The sequence below is a fragment of the Nanorana parkeri genome, unplaced genomic scaffold (assembly GCF_000935625.1).
Source record: "Nanorana parkeri isolate BGI_ZX_2015 unplaced genomic scaffold, ASM93562v1 scaffold124, whole genome shotgun sequence".
NCBI lineage: Eukaryota > Metazoa > Chordata > Amphibia > Anura > Dicroglossidae > Nanorana > Nanorana parkeri.
Genome location: NW_017306392.1, coordinates 1,622,060 through 1,644,468, shown reverse-complemented (window position 1 = coordinate 1,644,468; position 22,409 = coordinate 1,622,060). Strand labels below are relative to the sequence as shown.

The following is a 22,409-nucleotide window of genomic DNA, read 5'->3' as shown; positions in this document are numbered from 1 at the left end:
TGATGGGTCAAGTTTGAAATGAATAAAGGTTCTCGAACGGAAACCACATTCACTGTTAGAATTTCATTGGGTTCAAGGAAAATTTTCCTGCACCTTTTTTTTGCTACAATGGTATAATTGATTCACAATTGGACGCAATAAATATTAGAAAATGAATTGATCATTTCAAAAACAATTTTTTCAATGAAATTCTACTGGTTTCTGGCCAGCTTTACTAAATTGGAGCATAAATCACAGTGGTGTAGTGGTTAGCATTTCTACCTTGCAGCACTGGAGGTCCCTGGTTTAAATCCCAGCCAGGTCACTATCTGCAAGGTGTTTGCATGTTCTCACTGTGCTTGTGTGGGCTTGCTCCAGTTTCTTCCCGCACTCCAAAGACATGCTGGAAGGTTAATTGGTTAATGTCTAAATTGGCCATTGCATGTGAGTCAGGGACCTTAGATTGTAAGATCCTGGAGGGCAGAGACTGATGTGAATGTGCGATATGTAAAGTGCTGTGTAAATTGTCAGCGCTATATAAATACCTGTAATCAATAATCAGAGCCTGGTGCTTTAAAGGAGAACTATGAGGTGAGTGATTTTCACTCACCTCATAGTTCTAGCCGACCTGTGACAATGAGACTGTCACAGTTCGGCTCAGTAGATCGGGAAGTGAGCGAACACATACCGGCGTTCGCTCACTTCTCGATCCTGTCACTGCAGAGAGCCGTGACAGGGTAGTGGCGGGATTCCCCCCTCCCCGATCCTCCAGCGCTGATTGGCAGAACGGACGGGGCGGGTACAGCTGCCTCGGCCACTAGATAGGCAGAGCCAGCTGTCACTCACACAGCTGGGCGGATCCAGACATAATTGTCGGGATCCGTTTCAGCTGCGGCGTCTCAGTATACCGCGAGCTGTGAGCTTTGGGTGACGGGAGGGCGCTAGTTTGTGTCCTCCCGTTACCCTTAAGAGAACTATGGGGAAAAGCCCTAACCCCATAGTTCTCCTTTAAGGACAATATGACAGCACCTGACTAGTAGGAATGTGTGTGGGCTTGGTGTCAACTGAGTTCACCCAAGTCTGTGAAAAACTATAGGCGACACGTCAGTGGCTGGGGCATTCCACACCCCTTTGTTATGTGGGCGTGCTAAATGCTGCAGCTGATTGAGCACCAAGCCCACATAAATTCAAACTGGGCAGTGATCAAATCAGCAAACAATTCAATAGCTTACACAGATTTCCCTAATTTCTATAGTCAGACTTTTCAGTTCAATAATATACAAAGGTAAAATAAGATAGAGCAGAAAAATGCATACGACATCAAATTAAGAAAAACATTAAAAAGAAAAAACTACAAGAACAAATTGCTCATTTTATTATCCCGCAAGTCAGCACAGCAATCATGTCACTGCACTTGTTTCTTTCTGTGTCCCATCCTTTCCTCCTTTCTTTACACTGCAATGACAGGCCAGGCTTTTTCATAAAGGAATTTGCAACTTCGCCCAGTGAGGTGGAGTCTGGCTGAGTCATAGATAAAACTCTTCGATCAGAGTGTTACATAGGCAAGCCCTTCACATCTCCCTTCTCATGCATCAAAGGTGTCCTGCTGTCACTCATGTATTGCTGGGGAAACAACAGATATGGCCAGCTGGGTCTTGCCGGCCAAGACAATGAAAAGATTCACTTTACAGAGAATGGTGGCTTTGAAGGAGGTTCTGGTGTCCAGAAAGTGGCATGTGGTGAGGCACACACACTGTTTCTCCTACAAGATGGCACCGTTCTGTCTTGTGGTCAAAACCTCTGTGGGCAGCTGGGCAGAAAGATTGCTGGAAGTGGTCCAGGTAAGAAGAACATCGATAAGAGATTGATTCATTAGATATTTGTTTCCAGATGTAACAAAGAAACCTATTTCCTCATTCAAAAAGTAATCAGTATCAGAGTAATCAGCTTGCTTTTTTTAGTGGGCTATTGTTTGTGTATGTTCATTTCATCAATGGTCTTATTTTCCTGAAGGCTGATTTTAATGACTTTGCTCAGTCCGGTGATTTTGCTGTATCCTCGGTACTATTCAGATATGGGTTGGGTGAGTAAGTTTCATTTCCTAGCAGCAGTGACTCTAGTTTCACTTTCCTTTTCTGTTGAAGTCTAGCTGCAGACAAAGAGTAGCATGACGCATCTGTATTTAAACTGCACAAACAAAGCACACCCATGATCTGTGATGCTAGTCAGGTTCATTTACCAAGGGCTGGTTCACACCATAACATTGAGCTAATAAAAAAAAAAAAAAAAAAAGGATCTGTGCGTTTAGCACACAATATCACACCGCATATGGTATTGCCTGCTCTGTCATTCTGAATGGCACCTCAACTCATCTCCTGGTAGTGATGCATTGCAATGCCATTCAAGGCAGTACTGCAACAACTTGTGTTGCCATGCAGTGATGAAAAGTAGTGCATGCATTACTTTTTATCAATGCATGGCAATGCAACCCACATTATTTTGGTACTGCACAATGTGTGGCAGTGCAACACATGCCTGCCAGGAAGTGCGTTGGGGTGCCATTCAGAATAAATGGCAAAGCAATGCACCAGTGCACCTCACATGCCGTTACCACATGTGCTAAATCCACGGATCCCCTGTGTTTAGAGCAGCTTTATGGTATGAATAAGCCCTGGTCACATTATTATTACTAACTGAAGTTAGTGATAGCTTACAGTTCATTCACATCTAACCCTGCGTTGTGGTTGGACACTTGTTTTTCTGCCCGTTGTGATGGTTAAGGGAATATAGCCCAATGGTGCGCGCTGAGAGACCACTCCTGAAGCTTGACTTTAACTTAAAAAGGACAGTCTTTATTCATTCAAAAGGTCAACAATCCATGAACTTCACAAAACAACTCGCCCTTCTTCAGCATAAATGAAGCATAACAGTTAATTGGACTCTCATCAAAACATCGTGTTTTGGTCTCACCGACATCTGGCTGTCCCATACACTCCCAGTGTGATAGTGCCAGGACTTTACCGTATTTCTCTGTAAAGACAATCCTCAGTATTGCTCAGCAGCTTTCCTCAGCTCTGAGCAGTTCAGTATTCACCCTTAATGGGTCACTGTCTCTCTAGCTGGTATCTCAGGGTCCCCAACCCCATCTTGGCTGTGTCACTTGTGCTCGCGCACGCAGCAGAGTCTACCTGTGGCCATATACCCCTACACACTCACAACTCTCCTCTGAGCTCTGGGCTGGCTTCCTAATGAGGCTGCTCTCAGCCACCTGATCAGCCCAGGCTGGTCATTGGGAACACCTGCTCCAGGAGTGGAGATTTCTTCCCACCCAGAACACTAAAGGTGGCCATACACTTTACAACCATCGCAAGACCTTAGTCTTGCGATGGTTGTAAAGTAATTAAAAAAACGTACGATCTGCCCATCTTGGAGAGGCAGATCGTACTTGCGATCATCGAAAGCCCGACCCCCGTGGGATGCCCGTTCGGCATTTGTCTCCCGAGCACCGTTCAAACCAGCCGAAAATCGTACGATTTTCGGCTGGTTTTCTAGCGTGCTCCCTAGACAAAAGACGTGCGACCGTACAGTAGAAACGGTCGCACGTCTTCATTCACACTGCTCGATTCTCGTACGATCGCGGGATTTCCCGCGATTCTCGTACGAGAATCGAGCAGTGTATGGGCACCTTAAGAAATCTCCAGAGCTCCAGATCCCAGTTACAATCCAGAAAAAATGGAAGAAACCGAAAGGCCAGCTTCTTCCCTGCAAATCTATTTATTTTCTGGAACCTCTCAGCCCCTCCTTGCTAAAGGTGGCCATACCAAGTCATTTAAAAAACTTACGATCCGCCCATCTTGGACAGGCAGATCGTACTTGCGATCATCGCAAGCCCGTCCTGCTGATGGGCGGGCTTTCGATGACCGCAATGCTGAAAGGGCAGTGTGCGCTTGCGCACACCTGCCCGTGCGGCATTTACCTTACGATCATGCTACAAACCAGACGTAAATCGTACGATTCACGGCTGGTTTTCGAACATGCTCGAAATACAAAAGTCATGTGACCGTACAGTAGAAACGGTCGCACGCCTTCCATACACTTTGCGATTATCGTACGATCGCGGGATTTCCCTTGTGATTGTATTAGGGCTGTCCCATAGAATGAATCACACGCTCCTCAGTACCTGGAAGGATGCTGCGGGTAATCAAGGGAAAGGTAATTGTATGCTGGGGAGGGTGGAGGATTAAATGAACCTGTTGCTTTGTCCTGGACAGGCTCTCATTTTACATCCTGTACTTGAAAAATGGCAGCTGGAATATGAGCATTTACAACATGAGCTCTATTTTGTAACTAAATGAGAATCATTATTTTTACAGTGTTTGCATTAAATGTTAATAATGTTAATTAAATATATATATATTTTTTTTTATTAACAGAACCTTTCCATGCTTTGGAAGCACAGACTATTATTGACATGAGCTGTGGGTCAAACTACTCTGTAGCAATATGTAGTGAAGGAAACATATTTACATGGGGCAATGGATTGCATGGAGAACTTGGGTCAGGGCAGATGCCTCAACAATGTCCTATCCCAAAGTAAGTTATGTTTCAGCAGACTTATTGAAAGTTGTGGGACTGTCATTAAAGAAGATCTATGAGGTGAGTGATTTCCACTCATCCTCATAGTTAGAGCCGACCTGTGACAAAGAAGCTGTCACAGGTCGGCTCTATCGATCGGGAAGTGAGCAGAAACATGCATGATCTGCTCACTTCTCGATCGTCTCCCTGCAGTAAGCGGTGACTGCCAGTCACCGCTGCCCGCAGGGATTCCCCCCTTCTCCGATTCTCCAGCGCTGAGTGGAGAAACGGACGGTGGAGGGGCAGGCATAGCTGGCTCTGCCTCTAGATAGGCAGAGCCAGCAGTCATTCACGTAGCTGGGTGAATCTCAACAGTAATGTCAGGGTCCGTCCCTGCTGCGACGCTCACAGTATATCGCGGGCAATCACTGAGCTTTGGGTCACGGGTGGACGTTAGTATATGTCCTCCCGTGACCCTAAAGAGAACTGTGGGGAAAAACACTTACCGCATAGTTCTCTTTTAAGTAAAACTTTGTGTGCCCAAGTTACAAATTTTCTATTATACAATATAATTCCCTGGAGACTTATCTTGTAATTCATTTTCACATAGCAAGGTTTCATCGGGATTCCTGTATAGACCATATATCATACAACAAATTCTATAAATTAGATTTTATTGTGAAATTATAACACTGTAAGAATTGAAATTGTAGGGAACAAGTTCCAGATGCTAATGCTCTATATTCTTTGACATTACAGAAGGATCACAGGCTTTTCTGAAATAAAAATCATACAAGTAGCTTGTGGACATTATCATACGATTGCTCTTTCAGAAGGTAAATAGCACATGAAGTCAGAGATAATGTTTATAGTGTGCTACATTCGGGCCTAAGAAATAAGCTGTATAAAATAAGATCTACAAAGGTGCACAACTGACAATGATTGTATCCCTCCTACTCAATCCAAAATTGTTTTAAAAAAATAGCTTTAGATATACTTTAAATATATATGGGAACTGAAATTGAAAACAACTTCTACATATTCTACAACATCTAAGTGACATCTTTAGTGACACATTGATTTATTTGTATCAGGGAAGCTAATGCTGAATTCTGCCCTTGATTTCCTTTTTTTTTTTTTTTTTGAAACGCGGTGTGTTAGCGGGAGACTCCCAGAGCGCCCGGGAGAGTTTTTTTTTTTTTTTTTTTAGACAGCAGTGTGTACTCATGGGGAAAGAATGATGTTGGTCAGCTTGGCATTGGATATCAAACATCAAATCATGCCAGTCCTCAACTTGTAAAGTACCTTAGAGGAGTCCCACTGGTCCAGATCGCTGCAGGTGGTTCCCAGAGTTTTGCATTGTCTATGTCAGGAATGGTCTTTGGATGGGGAAAGAATAATGTTGGACAACTAGGATTCAGAATAGGCTCCCAGAAAGGTAATTTTCAGTTAGTGGTGTCTGAGTATATGTGAAACTTTAAGGAAGCAGACTAAACTGTACTTTTCTTTTTATTCAGTAGGAATATTTAAACCATACGCAGTGAGCTCCTTGAGAAATCTCAGTGTTGTTTACATAAGCTGTGGGGATGAACATACGGCTGTCCTAAGCAAGGTAAAATCAGGGCTGCTCAGTCAGTTAATTACTGTATAGCAAAGAAGAAGAAATAAAGGGTAATATATATTTTAAATGATACACAAACTTCTTCCGTCCAACCAGGACTGTATTCACCTGTATGAGCCAGTGCCTAGGGTAGCAAGGTAGCAACAACATTCCCAAATAATTTTCCCTCCCTTTGGTCTGCCCATGGCATCTCGGGTTTACACTAAGTTGCTAGTAGCTGTCCAAGCTCTGCTTCGCTTTCAGGGTATCTCCATCATAGGATATCTGAACGATCTCTTAGGCTCTGTTCACACCTAGGCGTATCGAATATATGCGATTCGCGGTAAACGTGCGTTTCCGAGGGCTACTTGGCTGTATACCAATGGAAACGCGCAACAATAACGCCGCAAAGAAGCTCATGTACCTTTTCAGGCGTAGGCCGTTTTGTAGCGCGTTCAGACGGGGTGAAATACGGCAAGGTGTGAACCATACCCATAGAAAACAATGGGATTTTCATGTTTGAGCGTTTTGTAGAGCGTTCGTAGATCGTTGAACGCGCTACAAAACGTACAGGTGTGAACCAGGCCTTACAAAAATAGCAAGTGGTCCAGACTCTGTCAGACAGTGTCCTATGGACTGGTCCACCATTTTGCATCTTTGTTGCTGGCTTTAACAGCTTGGATGTTAAAGCCTGAGTCTTGAGGGGCAGGGGCCTAGCAGATTCCTCACTACACCCTTAAAGGCTATGAAGTCAACTTCTCGCAAAGTCTACCAATGCACCTGTACAGTCTACTTTGCATGGTGCAAGGCTACACACCAGATAGTACTCCATGGGACAAATCCTGTCTTTTCTCTAATCTGGTCTGGATCAGCATTTGGTTTTGAGTACCATCAAGGGCCAAATCCTCCTGTATGCTCCCCAGTGATAGTGCAATCTCAAACTAGTTCTGTCTGCCTTTCAAAAGCCGCTCTTTGAACCCATCAAGGATTTTTCCCTTTCTATCTTACTCACAATGTTGCCTTCCTCCTTGCTATCACGTCTGTGAAGCGAGTCTTTTAGTTAGTGACCTTATCCTGCACAGAGCCTTTTCTAGTGTTACACAGGTAAAAGTTCATCTTGAGCCCTAAGGATTTCTTTGTTCCCAAGGTGGTTTCATTTTTCCACCTTAACCAGGACATTGTTCTTCCATCTCTCTGTCCTGCACTGAAGCATTTTAGGGAAATATTTCTCCACTGTCTGTGCAAGTCTACCTCTAAGCTACAGCTTCTTTTAAGCAATTACAATCACTCTTTGTCACTCCTGAAGGTCTCTGTCAGGGAGAGGTGAATTCAGGGGTGTGGTGTTACCCAGAGTGGACGCTGGGTGACACCCCCACTGGAATGTCATCACGCATGGGCGTGATGTCATCACACATGCACGCAACATCACGCACGAGCGTAATGATGTCACGCGTGCTTACCTACCGGCGGCCACCTTGGTGATCTATTCCGGGCAAACAGAGAAAGGGACATTCACCCAGCGGTCTAGGGTATGCCGGTCCCCTCCTCTCTTGCAAATGGGCTCTTGTTCCATGACCGAGTGGCCAACTTTTCAGAGGGGGTGACACCAAAATGATTGTCGTACCTAATCGTGTGGAAATGTGCAAAACAAACATTTCCATGCAAGTCAATGGCAACTATTCACAAAAAGATGTAGGAGATATTCTGAGGTGGATGCCACGCGGTTTTGGTCCCACAGACATCTCTATGCATGGAAAAACCAGCGTTTTTAAAAGCAAAAACACGTGAAATTCCGCAAAAAAACCTAGCCTAAATTCCAGTTAATCCTAAGGGGAAAAAAAGAATTTGCTCTAACACAAAAAAATCCTTCCTGTTCTCCTAAGGCAGTCGGATATGTCTCTGGATCAAAAATCTACAATGCAATTTATTTTAAATATCAATTGTAGGGATGCACCGATACCGTTTTTTCGGTTACGAGTACCTATATTTTTTTGTCTGGTACCCGCCGATACTGAATACTGATACCAGAAGTCCCATTAAGGAAGCTGAGTGGCATGTAATGGCTCGCCGCCCAGCTTCCTGGTGACGAGGAAGCCTAGAGCTGGCTTTCTGGCCAATCAGGAACCCAGGGGGCGGGTAATGACTTGCCACCTGACTTCCTAATAGGCAGCATGGAGCTGGCTTCCCGGCCAATCAGGAAGCCGGGCAGCGTGTAACGACTCCGTGTAATTAAGTTCCGGTATCGGGATAGGCATCAGGAGCATTTGGGCGCGTACGAGTACTCGCCCAATTACTCGGTATCAGCACCGATATCAATACTTGTATTAGTATTGGTGCATCCCTAATTGATAGCCAACCACATTTTATGCATTTAGAAAAACAACCAGACTGTTTTGAGACAATCTACAGTACTGGCAAGAACTAGCTTCTGTGGAACTTTGTTCCACATTTGTACCGTCCTAATTGTAAAGAATTGTTTCTGAATGCGAATATTAAACCTCTTTTCCTCCAGGTACAAAGAAAGACTCTTTGTAATTTGCAATGAACTTAAAGTGAACAACTTTGTACCAAGTTTACTATATGGACCATTTATGTATTGATACATGATGATCATATTCCCCGTTAATTGCCTCTACAAGGGGGGAAAAAATTCAGTTAAGTTTTCTCATAACCAAGATTTTCAATCCCCCCTTATTAATCTAGTTGCCCCTCTCTGCACTCTCTCCATATTTTTGTGAACTGTACCCAAAACTGAACTTCATATTCAAGATTAACAGGGGTATTCACAAAAGGGTGAAGAGTTTGGGCAGGAGAAGTGAACAATCTAGGCCAAAATAGCTGATTTGAAACAATTCTCCAGATCAACTCACTCTCCAGTTCAGCTATGTTGTCCTAGATTGTTCACTTCTCCTGACTTCTCCAAACTCTTCACCCTTTTGTGAATAGCCCTGTAAATGTTTGTTTTAGATACAATATTCTCTCTCTCTCTCTCTCTCTCTCTCTCTCTCTCTCTCTCTCTCTCTCCCTCTCTCCCTCTCTCCCTCTCTCCCTCTCTCCCTCTTCCTGTATTTCAGAATTGCAGAGAGTGACACATTAGACATTTATTGCAATCTTTCTTGTAATCATGGTGCATAGTGATCTCATAATGATTTCTTTTTTGTAGGATGGCACAGTGTATACATTTGGAGATGACAGCTATGGACAGTTAGGCAAGAATGTGGAGGATAACACAGCAGAACCTCAGAAGATTGAAGAATATGAAGGACAGGTTTCGCAGATAGCTTGTGGAAGGTGTGGAGCAAACTATAAGATTCATATTTTATTAGAAATAGACACATTGTGGTATATAAAGAAAAGTGATTTATGCGGTGAGCCTTACTGTTTGCCATCTCTTACACCAGGTTCTTCTTTTTACAAGTCCCTTAACACAATAGGTCTGTAGTTTTTAAAAAAATTTCATTCTCTTAAAGTGAGCCCATAACCCTCAACCCCCTGCACTATCACCACCAACACTTACTCCTAAAATGAGCTTAACATTCATCTTCTTGAACACCTAGACTTAAAGTGACATTAAACCCTCAGATATTTTAACATAAACCAATACTGTAATGTGTGCCTTACTGTAATCCATGGTAGTTTCCCTTCTCCTTGCTGCTCTTCCTTTTAAATCCTCATGTCTTCTCATGCTTGGGGAGAACTTCCCTTTGCAGCTCAGGGCCTCTTCCTGTATTGCTGGCTCAGGTTACAAACCTATACACAGACACCATGTATCCATTCCTGAGACAAGGCAGTCTGCTGCAAAACAGAAGTTCTGCCCAGCATGAGAACAGATACAGATTACACATTACAGTACTGGTTTATGTTTAAAAATCTGAGGGTTTAATGTCACTTTTAGGCTTTACAAATGGGGCTTGCCTTTACTGAACTTCGTTAAAAAAAAACGAAATCAAGGAATTGCAAAAGGTTTCATTTTACGATGATTGTTGTAAATATGGGCAGAGGTTTCATGTCACCGCAATAGATTATAGATCTAACTGCGTATGACCAATGCTGGGATAATAGAGAGTGAATTCTAAATGGCACCTGCAAAATATCACCTAACTATTAATCGGTTTTATAGGTAAATAAAGCAATAATGTTGTTGAGCAGAACTGTGTTTTGTGGTTTCAGCTACCACACACTACTGTATGTCTTCACTTCTAACTGCATTGTGTCCTTTGGTCGTGGGCTGCAAGCAAAACCAGAAACATCCAGCAGTAATAAAAGTCAACCTCCACAGCAACCAGGGGCATTAGACATTAGTGGCCTTATCTGTCCAAAAGGTACAACACCATTGCTTTGTATCACACTAATTATATATACATTCCTAGTTCATCTCTTTTCAGGGAAAGTGCTATCTTTATTGCAACTGAGCCTAGGAATCTATCTTGTTTGTATGCTCTCAAATCACCATTTGTTCATTTGCATGCAGTTTTACACAAGGAAGTAGTGTAGGTATTTGGCTAATTTGTAATTTGAAGTATTAAAATTACATATATTATTGTTATAGGCCTCAGTTGTTTTAGAAAATCGATAAAAGCACAACACTACTAGAATTATCACAGTAGCTTACAGAAGAATAGACATCCTTGGATGTTTCCACATTTTGTACTGCTAGGATCTGGAATTTAAAATGGGTTTGATTTTAAGTTTCTTATCCACACAATATAGTCCATAACGTTAAAGTGAAAAAAAATCTACATTGTTTTAAAAGTGTCTTCCAGATAAAGAAACGGTATTGTTTCAGAGGTATTCGACCTCTTTTCTGTGTACGTTCTGTTGCAAGCAAATGCCTTGAGAAATTACATCAGTGGTTGTGTGCGCTTAAAGTGTCATATGATTTCAGAATAAATACAACTGTTTCTGGAAAACTGTGGAGTCAGGGATCCAGTTTCTGTCTGCTCCAGTGTTGATAAATTCCCCCCTTTGGGTATTATGCGTTGTTTTTAAAGTTTTTTGAAGAAATGGAAACGTGTAGTATTTGACATACAAATATTTAACGTATGCATGGCAATTAAAAGAATGTTTGATGTTGTCAGCAAGATAATAACACCATTTGTGGCTTAAGAGCCATTTCTTTTTGCATTACTTGACTTTGTAACGTTTCACTTTCAGACTTTGTGAACATCCATACAAAACGGATCTTTGCTGGAAACTATGTCAGCTTTGCAACATCTTCACTGAAACCACAGGTTTTGTTTTCAAACACCTTTACTTAAAGAGTAGACCAAACATTTTTTTTCAAATTTGTGATGAGTGGGGAAAGGTTAGAACCCCTGTCAGATTTTACTGCTATCTGGAGCACTATAGAAACATTTCCCCTCACTTTCTCTTCTGGTGACACTGTTTTACCACACAGGATGTGAGGGAAAATCTGTAACACAAAAACCAAAAGCTGACAGCTGAAGTTCTAGCAGATACATGTAACCATTGGTACTACAGACATTCCCATTGTAGCAATGGTTACATTTATCTGCTAATTTGCTCCATTTGTTCTCTGGAATTGTTATATTGTATCGCTTGTTACCGAGATGTTTGTATTTCCCATGATCCTCAGCTCCATTTAGTGGCCATAATGTGGCATTTTCCCAATTCACCATCGCCCATAACATTTGAAGAACATTTACATTTTGCCAAATCCTCACAACATCTGGTTAATTCACACAGAACAAATGTACATGGAGGTTTTTCTGGATAAATAGCTTTGCCATTTTCTATAAATATACCCCATAGTGTCAGTTCAACTGTTTACTGTTATATATATATACTACAATGATGTAGCCTTTAGTATTGACGATATTGATACATAGGTGTAGAATGGGATGATTTTTCCTTTTTTTTTACACAAAGGTGAACTTATTTTTTCATTCCTTAAAAATAATGAGTGCTAGAAGTGTCTGTAAAATCTCTCTGCTGATCAGGGATCATTCCCTTTGTAGGAATGTAGCTTTCACCATAAAAATACCACAGTAGAAGGTGGGGACACGCAGCTCCCTTACCTCCAATAATAGGCAACTCAGCTCCCTTAGTTTTCATTCTCAGTTAGAGATCTGCTTATGCGTGTTAACTTTTTTGTGTAAAAGTAGTTAAAATATTAGAATGAACTTTCTCTCCTTGTATGTGCACCAAGAACACATGACCAGACGGGAAGGTAAACTGCTTCCCTACTCTGCTAGTAGTGTTGTTCTAGCTATAATAATTTAGATTGGGTGAACTTTAGGTCCTTCTCTGTTGATTGACAGCAGCAGTGGGGGGTGCAATAGCCAGCCTGCTATTGGTTATTGCAAATCGAAATAGCTGCCTCGCTATTCATTGCCCTGCTATCTGTTGTGTTTTTTTCTTTGTTTTTTTTTTTTTATTCTGCCTGCGGCTAGTGGCTTGCTTCAGAATACAGAGAAAAAACAGATAGCAGGGGATCCCGGAAAGGTATACAGGGTAAACCTTTTTGGGATAAAATGTTTCTCTTGCGGGCCTCAGGGAGCCATTATCATATAGTGGGAGACTCCCGGAACGTCCGGGAGAGTTGGGATCTCTGGATAATCCCCCTTCTCCCACTGTACTGTATTCTTTCAACTAAAGTGTGCAACTGTACAAGGACACTAACAATGAGGACACAACCAGATTGCACTAGCTAGAGGGCAGTTTGGAGTCTTTTATCATATATGAGAGTAGATTACCAACTGTCAGCAACATGATGTGTAATTGGCCATGGCCGCCTTGCACACTGGGCCATGGCCGCCTTGCACACTGGGCCATGGCCGCCTTGCACACTGGGCCATGGCCGCCTTGCACACTGGGCCATGGCCGCCTTGCACACTGGGCCATGGCCGCCTTGCACACTGGGCCATGGCCTATGATGGTGATACAGGATTCTCGCCCTTCCTGTTGTGCCATCTTAGACAGGGACTGACATGGGTCACCCTTCATGAAATTCTGTTTTATTGTCATTGTATAAATGTATTTTTTCAGTAAAGTTCTCATGTTTATTTTTTAGAAGCATAAAACAACAACACTGATTGATAACTTACAAAAGATCTGCCGGCTTGACAAAGATATGGTAAAAGTGTGGACAGACGCAAATTATGGGCGAGAGAAGAATCAAGACGCCAAAAGGTCTCTGTAAATATACATTTCCTATGGGTTACAGGCTTCTGAAAGGCACTGATTCATGGACAGGCCACATAGGCTACTCCACTCTACCTAGCATTTTGAAATTTCATATAGTCACAGAATTCACATTAAAAAAGAACTCCAGGCCTTAGAAAAATTAGCCCTTGCAGTGGGGCAACCCCAGCACTGAAAGGGTTAACTGCTTGTTTTTTCTCTAGGGACTCAAATAAAGATGAAATATTCACCCAATCCTCAATCCTGCCTGGCTGATAGACCAGTCCCCGCAGTCTCTTCTACCTGGGCTCTGGCGGTCTAAGCACTGCTGACGTCTAATACAGTCCATTCACCTGTATTAGACGTGAGGATGCCAAGTGACATACCACAGCTGGATCGGTGGGGGAGAGAGGTGAGCGGTCAGTGCCACAGGACCAAGGATCAGGTGAGTGTATGTTCTTTATTTGAGCCCCTAGAGAAAAATGAGCAGTTAATCACTTTTCATAATTTTAATTTAATTTTTTAAATTTTTTTTAACTATTTTGTTGTTCTGTCTTTTACAAAATGGCATAATTATACCTTTTGTAACATTAAATGTTGTCCTTTTGCAGTATGGTGGTTTTAGTAATATGCCATTTTTGTCTTCTGTAACATAGCACCACTGGTAACTGGTTAATCTTATAACTTGCATTCTTTAGCATCAAACCGATAGAAACATTGGCGTCATCCTTGCTTTTGCAGCATGACACTTCTCAAGGGGTGGAGCTGCGGTAATAAGGCTGTGGTTCTAGTTGTAATAACCTGGTTGTAGCCTGGCTAGTGCATGCAGTGGTGATTAATGTGGCTTATTGTGTTTCTATTATTTCAGGCAAATAACTAAAATATTTTCTTCACCTGCTTGTCTCGCTGCAAGTTTTCTGAGACCCCGGTAAGTCTATAATAAAAATGACACATTAAAAATAATACTTACATTTCTTGACATGTGCCATGTTTCATTTTGTACTTTCGTGGTCATGAACAGGCCAGTGGGCTCTCATGAGAAATTCTGCTCTGGCTAATTCCCATCACTTTATTGTTCTGTTAGTTAAAGCTCTATTGAATACTTCTGCGTGTTACATGTTAGCATACTCGCTATCCATCTATACTGAATCAAAGATTTATATCTCCAACCTTTAGATCCTCTCCATCAGACACCTCTACAATAGTGGACCTCGACACTGCAAGTGAATTATTTACAAAACTATGTCAATGTAAATGGATTGTGGATATGGTAAGTGCATAAGGTCAGGCATAACATAAGCATTTGTAAAGATCTTAGCATCTTAGGCCTTGTTCACACCAAATGCAGACCAGATCCGGTCAGGTTTCTGCACACGCAGTGCAGTGGGTTGTGCCGCGTTTTAGACGCGTTTTGGATGCGTTTAGGGCCGGTTTTGGTAAAAAAAAAATTTTTTTAAAGTTTAACATGCACTTGCAGGCACTTGCATGCGTTTTTAATGCGTTTTTGCGTTTTAGATGCGTTTTTGATGCGTTCCAGATCCAGAGCAGGTAAAATAGGGCTTGCCGCAGTTTTTTCATCCGGTCTGGATCTGGTCTGGATCCGCACGCTGCGATGTGAACTGGAGGTCAAAATACCATAGGAATACATTGGACGCAGTTTTGATCTGGTCTGCACCTGCTCTGGTCCGGATCTGCTCCGCGCTTGGTGTGAACAAGGCCTAAGAGCACCAACAAAACACGCCAGACAGTTTGGGGGGGAAATACATTTCAGCTGTTTTGGATAATTTAGCTGACTCCATGTGTTTGTTGAGCCAGTGCTGAAATGTGTGAGGGTCCATTTACACTACATCCAGATCATCTCTAGACCGGACCAGATTGTTTCCGGACCCAAAATGCATCCTAATGTATCCCTATGCTATTTCTGGCCTCTGTTCACACCAGCGCAGTCTGTTCCATACCAGACCAGAAAAATACTGCATGTCTCATTTTGTCTGGTCTAGAATGTACTGGAACTGCGGGCAGGTTCACACCATTTTCCGGACCAGATCTGCTCCGGAAAATGGTGTGAACCTGCCCTTAGGACTACATAACACTGTTATGGAGTTATTATGCAAATACTGTGGCAATATTGAATTGCTTTATACTCCCTGTTTCCTGTTCCTACCTTTGACCTGGATGTAGTTATATAGTTCAACATGATTTCTCAGACTAACAGCTTGCAGTGTCTTCATTTCTATACATGAAACATGGCGTCAGAAGTGACTAGAATCGGAACTGTTTGTTTGGAGCAGAGCCTCTTGTTTGGAGCCTAGCAGCTTTGGGATACAGCACTGTTTTGTGAGTTACGACTTAAGACTGTTCTTTGTGCATTTTCTGATATTTGAGAGCTCAGAGGCATAACCACAATATGGCTGCCATAAATCACATACCCCCCCAACCGAGGAGATGAGAATCAGTGGGGATTGGAGCAGCAACTGGGACACATTCAGAGATGAATTTGAAGATTATTCCCTGGCTACAAAGTAAATGGGAAACCTGCAGCGGTGCAGGCAACAACTCTGAGAAGAGTCATGGGCAGTGAATGCAGGCATGAGTATAAGCACAATCTGCACCTAACGAGAGAGCAGCAAGAGAATGTTACAGGCATTTTGGATGCACTGGAATTCTGCAAACAAGAGGAGGGAGAATCTCTTAATAACTTTGTTACACGCTTGGGAGAAAAGGCGGCAACTTGTGAATATGGTACTCAAAGAGACTAAATAATAATAAGAGCCAAAACTGTTCTCGGTATAGCTAGTGAGAGCACACCGTCGTCTCCTAAGAGAGCGCGACTTAACCTTAAAAACAGCCATTGAAACATGCCATAGAGCAGAGCTCACTGACAGACGTCTGAAAGTTATGGAACAGGACAGACAGCAGACCGACAGCATAAACATTGAAATGCAGCAACACCACATAAGCAAACCCTAGCAACCCTGGGGCAGGAAAAGGTAGCCTTTTGAAGTATCAGTTGCACCAGAGGTGTATTAACGTATACAACATAAACTACCGTGTTTCCCCGAAAATAAGACACTGTCTTATATTTTTTTTGGCACAAAAAACATACTAGGTCTTATTTTCGGGGTAGGTCTTTTTTTTTTTAATGTACAACAATCCACACTTATTTATGTACAACAGTCTACATGTATTCATGTACAAAAATATGGTGATCAGGGGTGTCGTACCTTTCCAAGAGCAATTTGCCAATCAATCGCTGGCCAGAATGAGCGAAGCGCACTTTCACTATCGATTCCTCACAGGTGGAGTGCATTTGGTATCACTCCGCCTGTGACAGGAGCCGGCGCTATAGAGGAGGCATCGGCTTATGCGGCTCTGCTCCCTCCGGTGCTGCCTTGCTTCCGCTAGCACCGGCTTAGTTGGCACCGCTGATTCTCTCCTGCCTCTCCCGCGGCTCTTCAAGTTCTCCCTTATGCCACCACCGGACCTGGGAATGGTCACAACTAGGTCTTATTTTCGGGGTAGGTCTTATTTTCGGGGAAACAAGGTATTGGCTGGACGCTATGGTATTGATACAATAGGTGATGACATCCTTGTGGTTGGCTGTGGGGATACAGATGGAGAAGCAGAGCAAGATTGTGATGGCAAACTGCTGGAATTGATGAATCGTTGTAGGCAGGTAAAACTAAGACTTGGCATGAAAAAACAACAACTCAAGGTCAAAGAGGTCCACTTCCATGGACATATACTATCCTTGGAGTGTTTGAAGGCTGACCCAGAAAAAAATCAGGGCCATATTGGATATGCCACAGCCGCAAATGTGAAATCCCTGCAGCGCATCATTGGATTTGTTACCTACTTAGCAAAATTCCTACGGCGTCTCTCAGAGGTTTGCGAGACGCTGAGAAGGCTTCTGGACAGGGATGCAGTTTGACATTGGCGTCCTAAGCATGATAATGCAGTGCAGGAAATCAAATGTTTGGTCATAGATACACCTGTTCGGAAGTACTATGCTGTTACAAAACCTGTAACAGTTCAAAGTGATGCAAGCAAAAGTGGACTCGGGTGTTGCCTATTGCAAGCTGGCCAGCCGGCTCGATTTTTCTTCAGGGCACTGATCCCTACTGAACAAAACAACGAACAAATCGAAAAGGAATGTTTGAGTATTGTGTTTGCCTGCCAGTGCTTTCATCCCTACCTCTATGGTCATGAGGAGATCATGGCGGAAACTGACCAGAAACCACTTTTGTGTGCACCTAAATGCCTACAGAGCATGTTACTCATGTTACAAAACTATTGCCTAAATGTTGTCCATAAACCTGGACCTGAAATGTACATTAGTGACACTCTTAGCAGATCTACAGCAGCAGGTACACCTGAGTATGCACAACACACAGTTTGCAATGTTTAACAGGACCTGGATGTCCTGTTGCAGATTAATCATTCAGACTATTTAAACATCACAGACCAGCGATTGCTTCAGATAAAACAGCACACAGAAATTCACGAGAGTTTGCAAGCACTTAAATCTGGTTTTCTGAATGGTTGGCCAGATTCAAAGGCGGAGGTGCCATTAATTGTGAGAGAATATTGGACTTTCAGAGACGAAATTGGCATTAAGGATGGCGTACTGTACAAGGGGCCAAGAGTCATTATTCCTATTTAAGATCGGAGATGTTGACACGCATTAATGTCAGTCACATTGGTGGAGGAGTATGCTATAGACAGGCTGGAAATACCCTATACTGGCCAAACATGCAGAATGAGATTAGAGACTTTGTTATCTGTTGCTCAGCATGCAATGAATATGCACAGGCACAACAGAAAGAACCCATGATGTCGCATGTGCTGCCCACCCGGCCTTGGCAAATTGTAAGCATGGATTTACTGAATTATGCTGGGCAAGATTTTCTACTAATTGTTGATTACTACTCTGACTTTTGGGAGATTGAGCTCCTTCCTGACCTGTCTGCCCAATCTACAATCAAGCTTTGTAAAGTACAGTTTGCACGTTATGGCCTGCCGGACAGAGTAATCTCAGATAATGGACCTCGATTTGCATGTGAGCAAGAAGACTTCACTGCCTGTGCCCAACAAATTGCTTGAACCTTGTTTGGTTACAGGTGTACTGGAGAAACTGCAACGGAGGAAAAAGATATCCAAACTTTGTCTGCCAAAGACTTGCCTGTACTAAGCATTGGAGAGCCAATCCGTATGCAGCTGCTCCCTGGTGACAGGACTGGTCGCCGGAGACTGGATACCTGTGCTCAGAGGGTTTCTCCTCGCTCATATCTTATGAATGTGAAGGGCTGTCTCTACCGCCGCAATCGAGTGGACCTGCGAGTGGCAGAACAACTCACCGCAAAAGCCTATGAGCATCCTGCACGTGATTCTCCCGAGGAGCTCAATGCTCCTATTCCTACTGGACCATGTAAGCAAGGCAGAGACAATACTACGGTCATACGTACCTGAAGGATACAATGAGGATGACATAATGCAGCCGCATATACCAGTACGTTTTTCCATGCCAAACAAACCAGCCAAGAAAGAGGAAACAATCGGGTTTCAAGACCACCAGATAGACCCAATCTGTAGTGTATCTACCCAGATAGACTCAGTCTGTAGTGTATCTAGCAGTTACACAGTATGTTATGTTTAAGACTGTTCAGGATCTGTTTTAGGTTGTTTAAAAATGTTTTGGATTGAATGTATAAAAGGGGAGATGTTATGGAGTTATTATGCAAATACTGTGACTCTATTTACTTATGGTAATATTGCATTGCTTTATACTTCCTGTTTTCTGTTTCTACCTTTTGACCTGGATGTAGTTATATAGTTATTATTATGATTATTAATAATAATAATAATATTATTATGATAATACAGGATTTATATAGCGCCAACAGTTTGCGCAGCGCTTTACAATATAAGGAAGACATTACAATTCAAGACAAGATGGTAAGGAGGGCTCTACCCGTGAGGGCTCACAATCTAAAAGAGAGGGGCAAGTGATACATGAGGAGGTAGCTGTGTGGGGATGAATGTAGTTCAACATGACTCCTCAGCTTGCAATGTCTTCATTTCTATACAGGAAACAAATACCCCCTCTCTCTTCGTTTCCATAACATAGAGCAAGGGTAGGCAAACTCCGGCCTTCCAACTGTGGTGAAACTACAAATCCCAACATGCATTTGTCTCTGGTCTTGCTGTTGGCTGTTGGAGTCTTAAAATGCCTCATGGGATTTATAGTTGCACCACAACTGGGAAACAAACTAGAGTATGCCTACCCCTGACACCAGGATGTGTTCTTTAGTCCTAACTCACTTTTTGATAACACTATTTTATATAACACTACAGTACAAACAGGACACAGGACATCACTGCATTTATTATTGGACACATATAAGACACACTTTAAATGGTATATTCAACAGACCAATAAGAGAAGTCAATTGTTCGGGTTTAAATACACTTTAAGAGTTCAATAAAACAGTCCATCATGATTGATCAAAACAAAAATGACCAAGCAAAATTACATTGTTATTGTTGTCATTAATATTTCTTAACTAGGAGACAAAGTAGCACGGCACTTATGTTATACATAAATATACATTCAAGGAGCAAGAGATTGTTGTCTAGCAGATTGTGAAGTCTTGCAAAAAAAATTTACATAAGGTTTTCTCTACTTTCTTTCAGTTATGCTCTATCTTGAAAACGGACCTGATTCCAGACATTGAATCTCTTCCAACTCTCTATGAGGCTTTGTCTATATTCCTTCTACTTCCAGAATTCCCCATAATGTATGATGTGAACATCTGCTTACCATTAGTAGCCCCTTTTGCCTATGCTGTCAACAATCTCAGCAAAAATGCCCTGAAAATGTTGGGTAAGTTCTATATGAAGGTTATTATAAACAACCTCTAGCAATTTTGTTCTACATAAAAATGTCAAACGAGCCATTAGTTACAGTTATGGCAACGTTTTTTTCCGCAAAATCATATTGGTTTGAATAGTCAAGGTTAAACAATACAGTAATCAATAAACAATCCAGACACATTGAGATTGGTTATATACAGTGCTAAGATCTTGAGCATTGGAGGTTTGATCACTCTTGCCAACATTCTTGCCTTGTTCCTGTTTCTTCCAGCAATATGATTAAGTAGCTAAAGGACTAGACACCCACTATTGGCATTCCAAATTTGGGTGGGCACACTTTGAATCACATGCTAACTTCTTACATCACTTAGAGACTCGCCACAGAATTTTGTAAACATGTGCGATTCGTTTCGTTCCTAATTGAAATTTGTATGAATTTTGGCATATTCGGATACTTCCAAATTTCCAAAATAACAAATCTGAACGTATCCAAATTTTTTTATTACGAAAATTTCAGATGCATCCGAAATTTTTCCCCGAATGTCATTCTGAATGAATTTATGTTGTTAAACGTTAAAAGAAAAAAATAGCATGCAGTCCCCTCCCCAAATCATACCAGAACCTTTAGGTCTAGTAGGAATTTTAGGGGGGACCCCAAAGTTTTGGGTCCCCCATAAAAACCCTTACCTGTCCCTTGATAATGAGCAGCAGCCTGGTAGAGCAGGAAAGGGGGTGGACGAGCGTGACCCCCACCGCAACATACCAGGCCACATGCCCTCAACATGGGGAGGGTGGTTTGCGATTGATATGGATCTACATTGCTGGACGATGTGATTGACGTTTGGATTACATTGATGGACATTTTTTCTTTTAAATAAAAGACTTGTCAAAAACCTGTGTTTTTTTTTTCTCCAAATAAAGGGCACCCAGATTTAGATAAGCCCCCCTGCCCACATACCCACACAACCACTGGGCCAGGGTTGTGGAGAAAAGGCCCTTGTCCTCATTGACATAAGGACAAGGTGCTTTGCCAGGGGGTCCATGTTGAGGGCATGTGGCCTGGTTGGTTGCACATGTGCCTGGTTCCTGCTCTGCCAGCTGCTGCTCGGATCAAGGGTCGAGTAAAGGATTTTATGGGGGACACAATGCTTTTCTATTTGGGGCGTTGGGATCCCCCCTAAAATTCCTACCAGACCTAGAGGGTCTGGTATGAATTAGGGGCAGGGGAGCCGTACATTGGTTTTTTTATTGTTTCTGTGGACTGTCAAGTTAAAAAGAAAAATACCATTTTTTTTTTCTAATGTCACTTTGCTGCAGTGAAAATTAGTTAATAAATATAATTGAATTCATCCAAATCCTGAAAAAAAAAATAGCAAAAAATCAAAAATTAACCGAACCAATTTTTTTGCTGGCGCACCTGTCTAGTGTTTTGTGTCCGTCTCTTCCACAAACTTGTAAACATCATATTTAACTATTTTAGAAGGACCGTCATGGAAAGAAAGATTTATGCTCAATTAGGTATGCAGGCAGTAACATTAGAAACATCAGTGCTTATCTAAATTGGATAAATTGATGTACAGTGAAAGAAACCTGGTAAATAATTGATTTTATAAAGAGTACATAGTGTTAAAAAAATGTATAAAAACATTTGTAAATTGTTTTCCAGGAGCTTGTAATAAGTCACCATGAGCCCGTTACCTGTTACAATAATCTGACACTTCTGTGTTGTGCAAGCCACCCATCCTCCTGTATACCCTGGCTAAGTGTTCAGACATGAAATCTGTTATTGCCCTAATTACTTTGGTGGTAAAATTAAATGCCCCCCTTATATTTGTATTTGTAGTCAGTGTAAATACATTGGTGGTCAGTGTAAATGTCCTCCATTACATTGGTGGTCAGTGTAAATGCTCCTATTACAATAATGATCATCGTAAATGCCCCTTATACATTGGTGGTCAGTGTAAATATTGCTACATTTAGGGCCACTGTAAATGCCCCCGTTACATTGGTGTTCACCGTAATTGGTGGTCAATGTAAATACCCCTAGTACATTGGAGCTCAGAGTGAATGCCCACATTATATTCATGGTAATGTAAATGCCCCCTCTACATTGATAGTCAGAATAAATGTCTGTTACACTGGCAGTCAGTGTGGATGCCCCCATTACACTAATGATCATCGTAAATGCCCCCTATACATTGGTGTAAATACTGTTAAGTGGGGGGGGGGGGGGGAGGAC

The 22,409-nt window shown here is 42.2% G+C and overlaps 1 protein-coding gene across 1 annotated transcript in view; it reads left to right on the top strand.

The window, feature by feature from the left end:
• Window positions 1-1,554: 1,554 nt before the first annotated feature.
• Window positions 1,555-22,409, top strand: part of LOC108784681 (probable E3 ubiquitin-protein ligase HERC6) — a 49,244-nt gene continuing 28,389 nt past the window's right edge. The window contains exons 1-12 of the mRNA XM_018553552.1: window positions 1,555-1,820; window positions 4,413-4,572; window positions 5,314-5,390; window positions 5,765-5,992; window positions 6,075-6,166; window positions 9,318-9,445; window positions 10,325-10,476; window positions 11,309-11,385; window positions 13,188-13,306; window positions 14,166-14,225; window positions 14,474-14,567; window positions 19,991-20,180. Coding sequence (XP_018409054.1) covers window positions 1,595-1,820; window positions 4,413-4,572; window positions 5,314-5,390; window positions 5,765-5,992; window positions 6,075-6,166; window positions 9,318-9,445; window positions 10,325-10,476; window positions 11,309-11,385; window positions 13,188-13,306; window positions 14,166-14,225; window positions 14,474-14,567; window positions 19,991-20,180 — 1,603 coding nt within the window. The 5' untranslated portion in view covers window positions 1,555-1,594. The remainder of the gene's footprint in view (window positions 1,821-4,412; window positions 4,573-5,313; window positions 5,391-5,764; window positions 5,993-6,074; window positions 6,167-9,317; window positions 9,446-10,324; window positions 10,477-11,308; window positions 11,386-13,187; window positions 13,307-14,165; window positions 14,226-14,473; window positions 14,568-19,990; window positions 20,181-22,409) is intronic.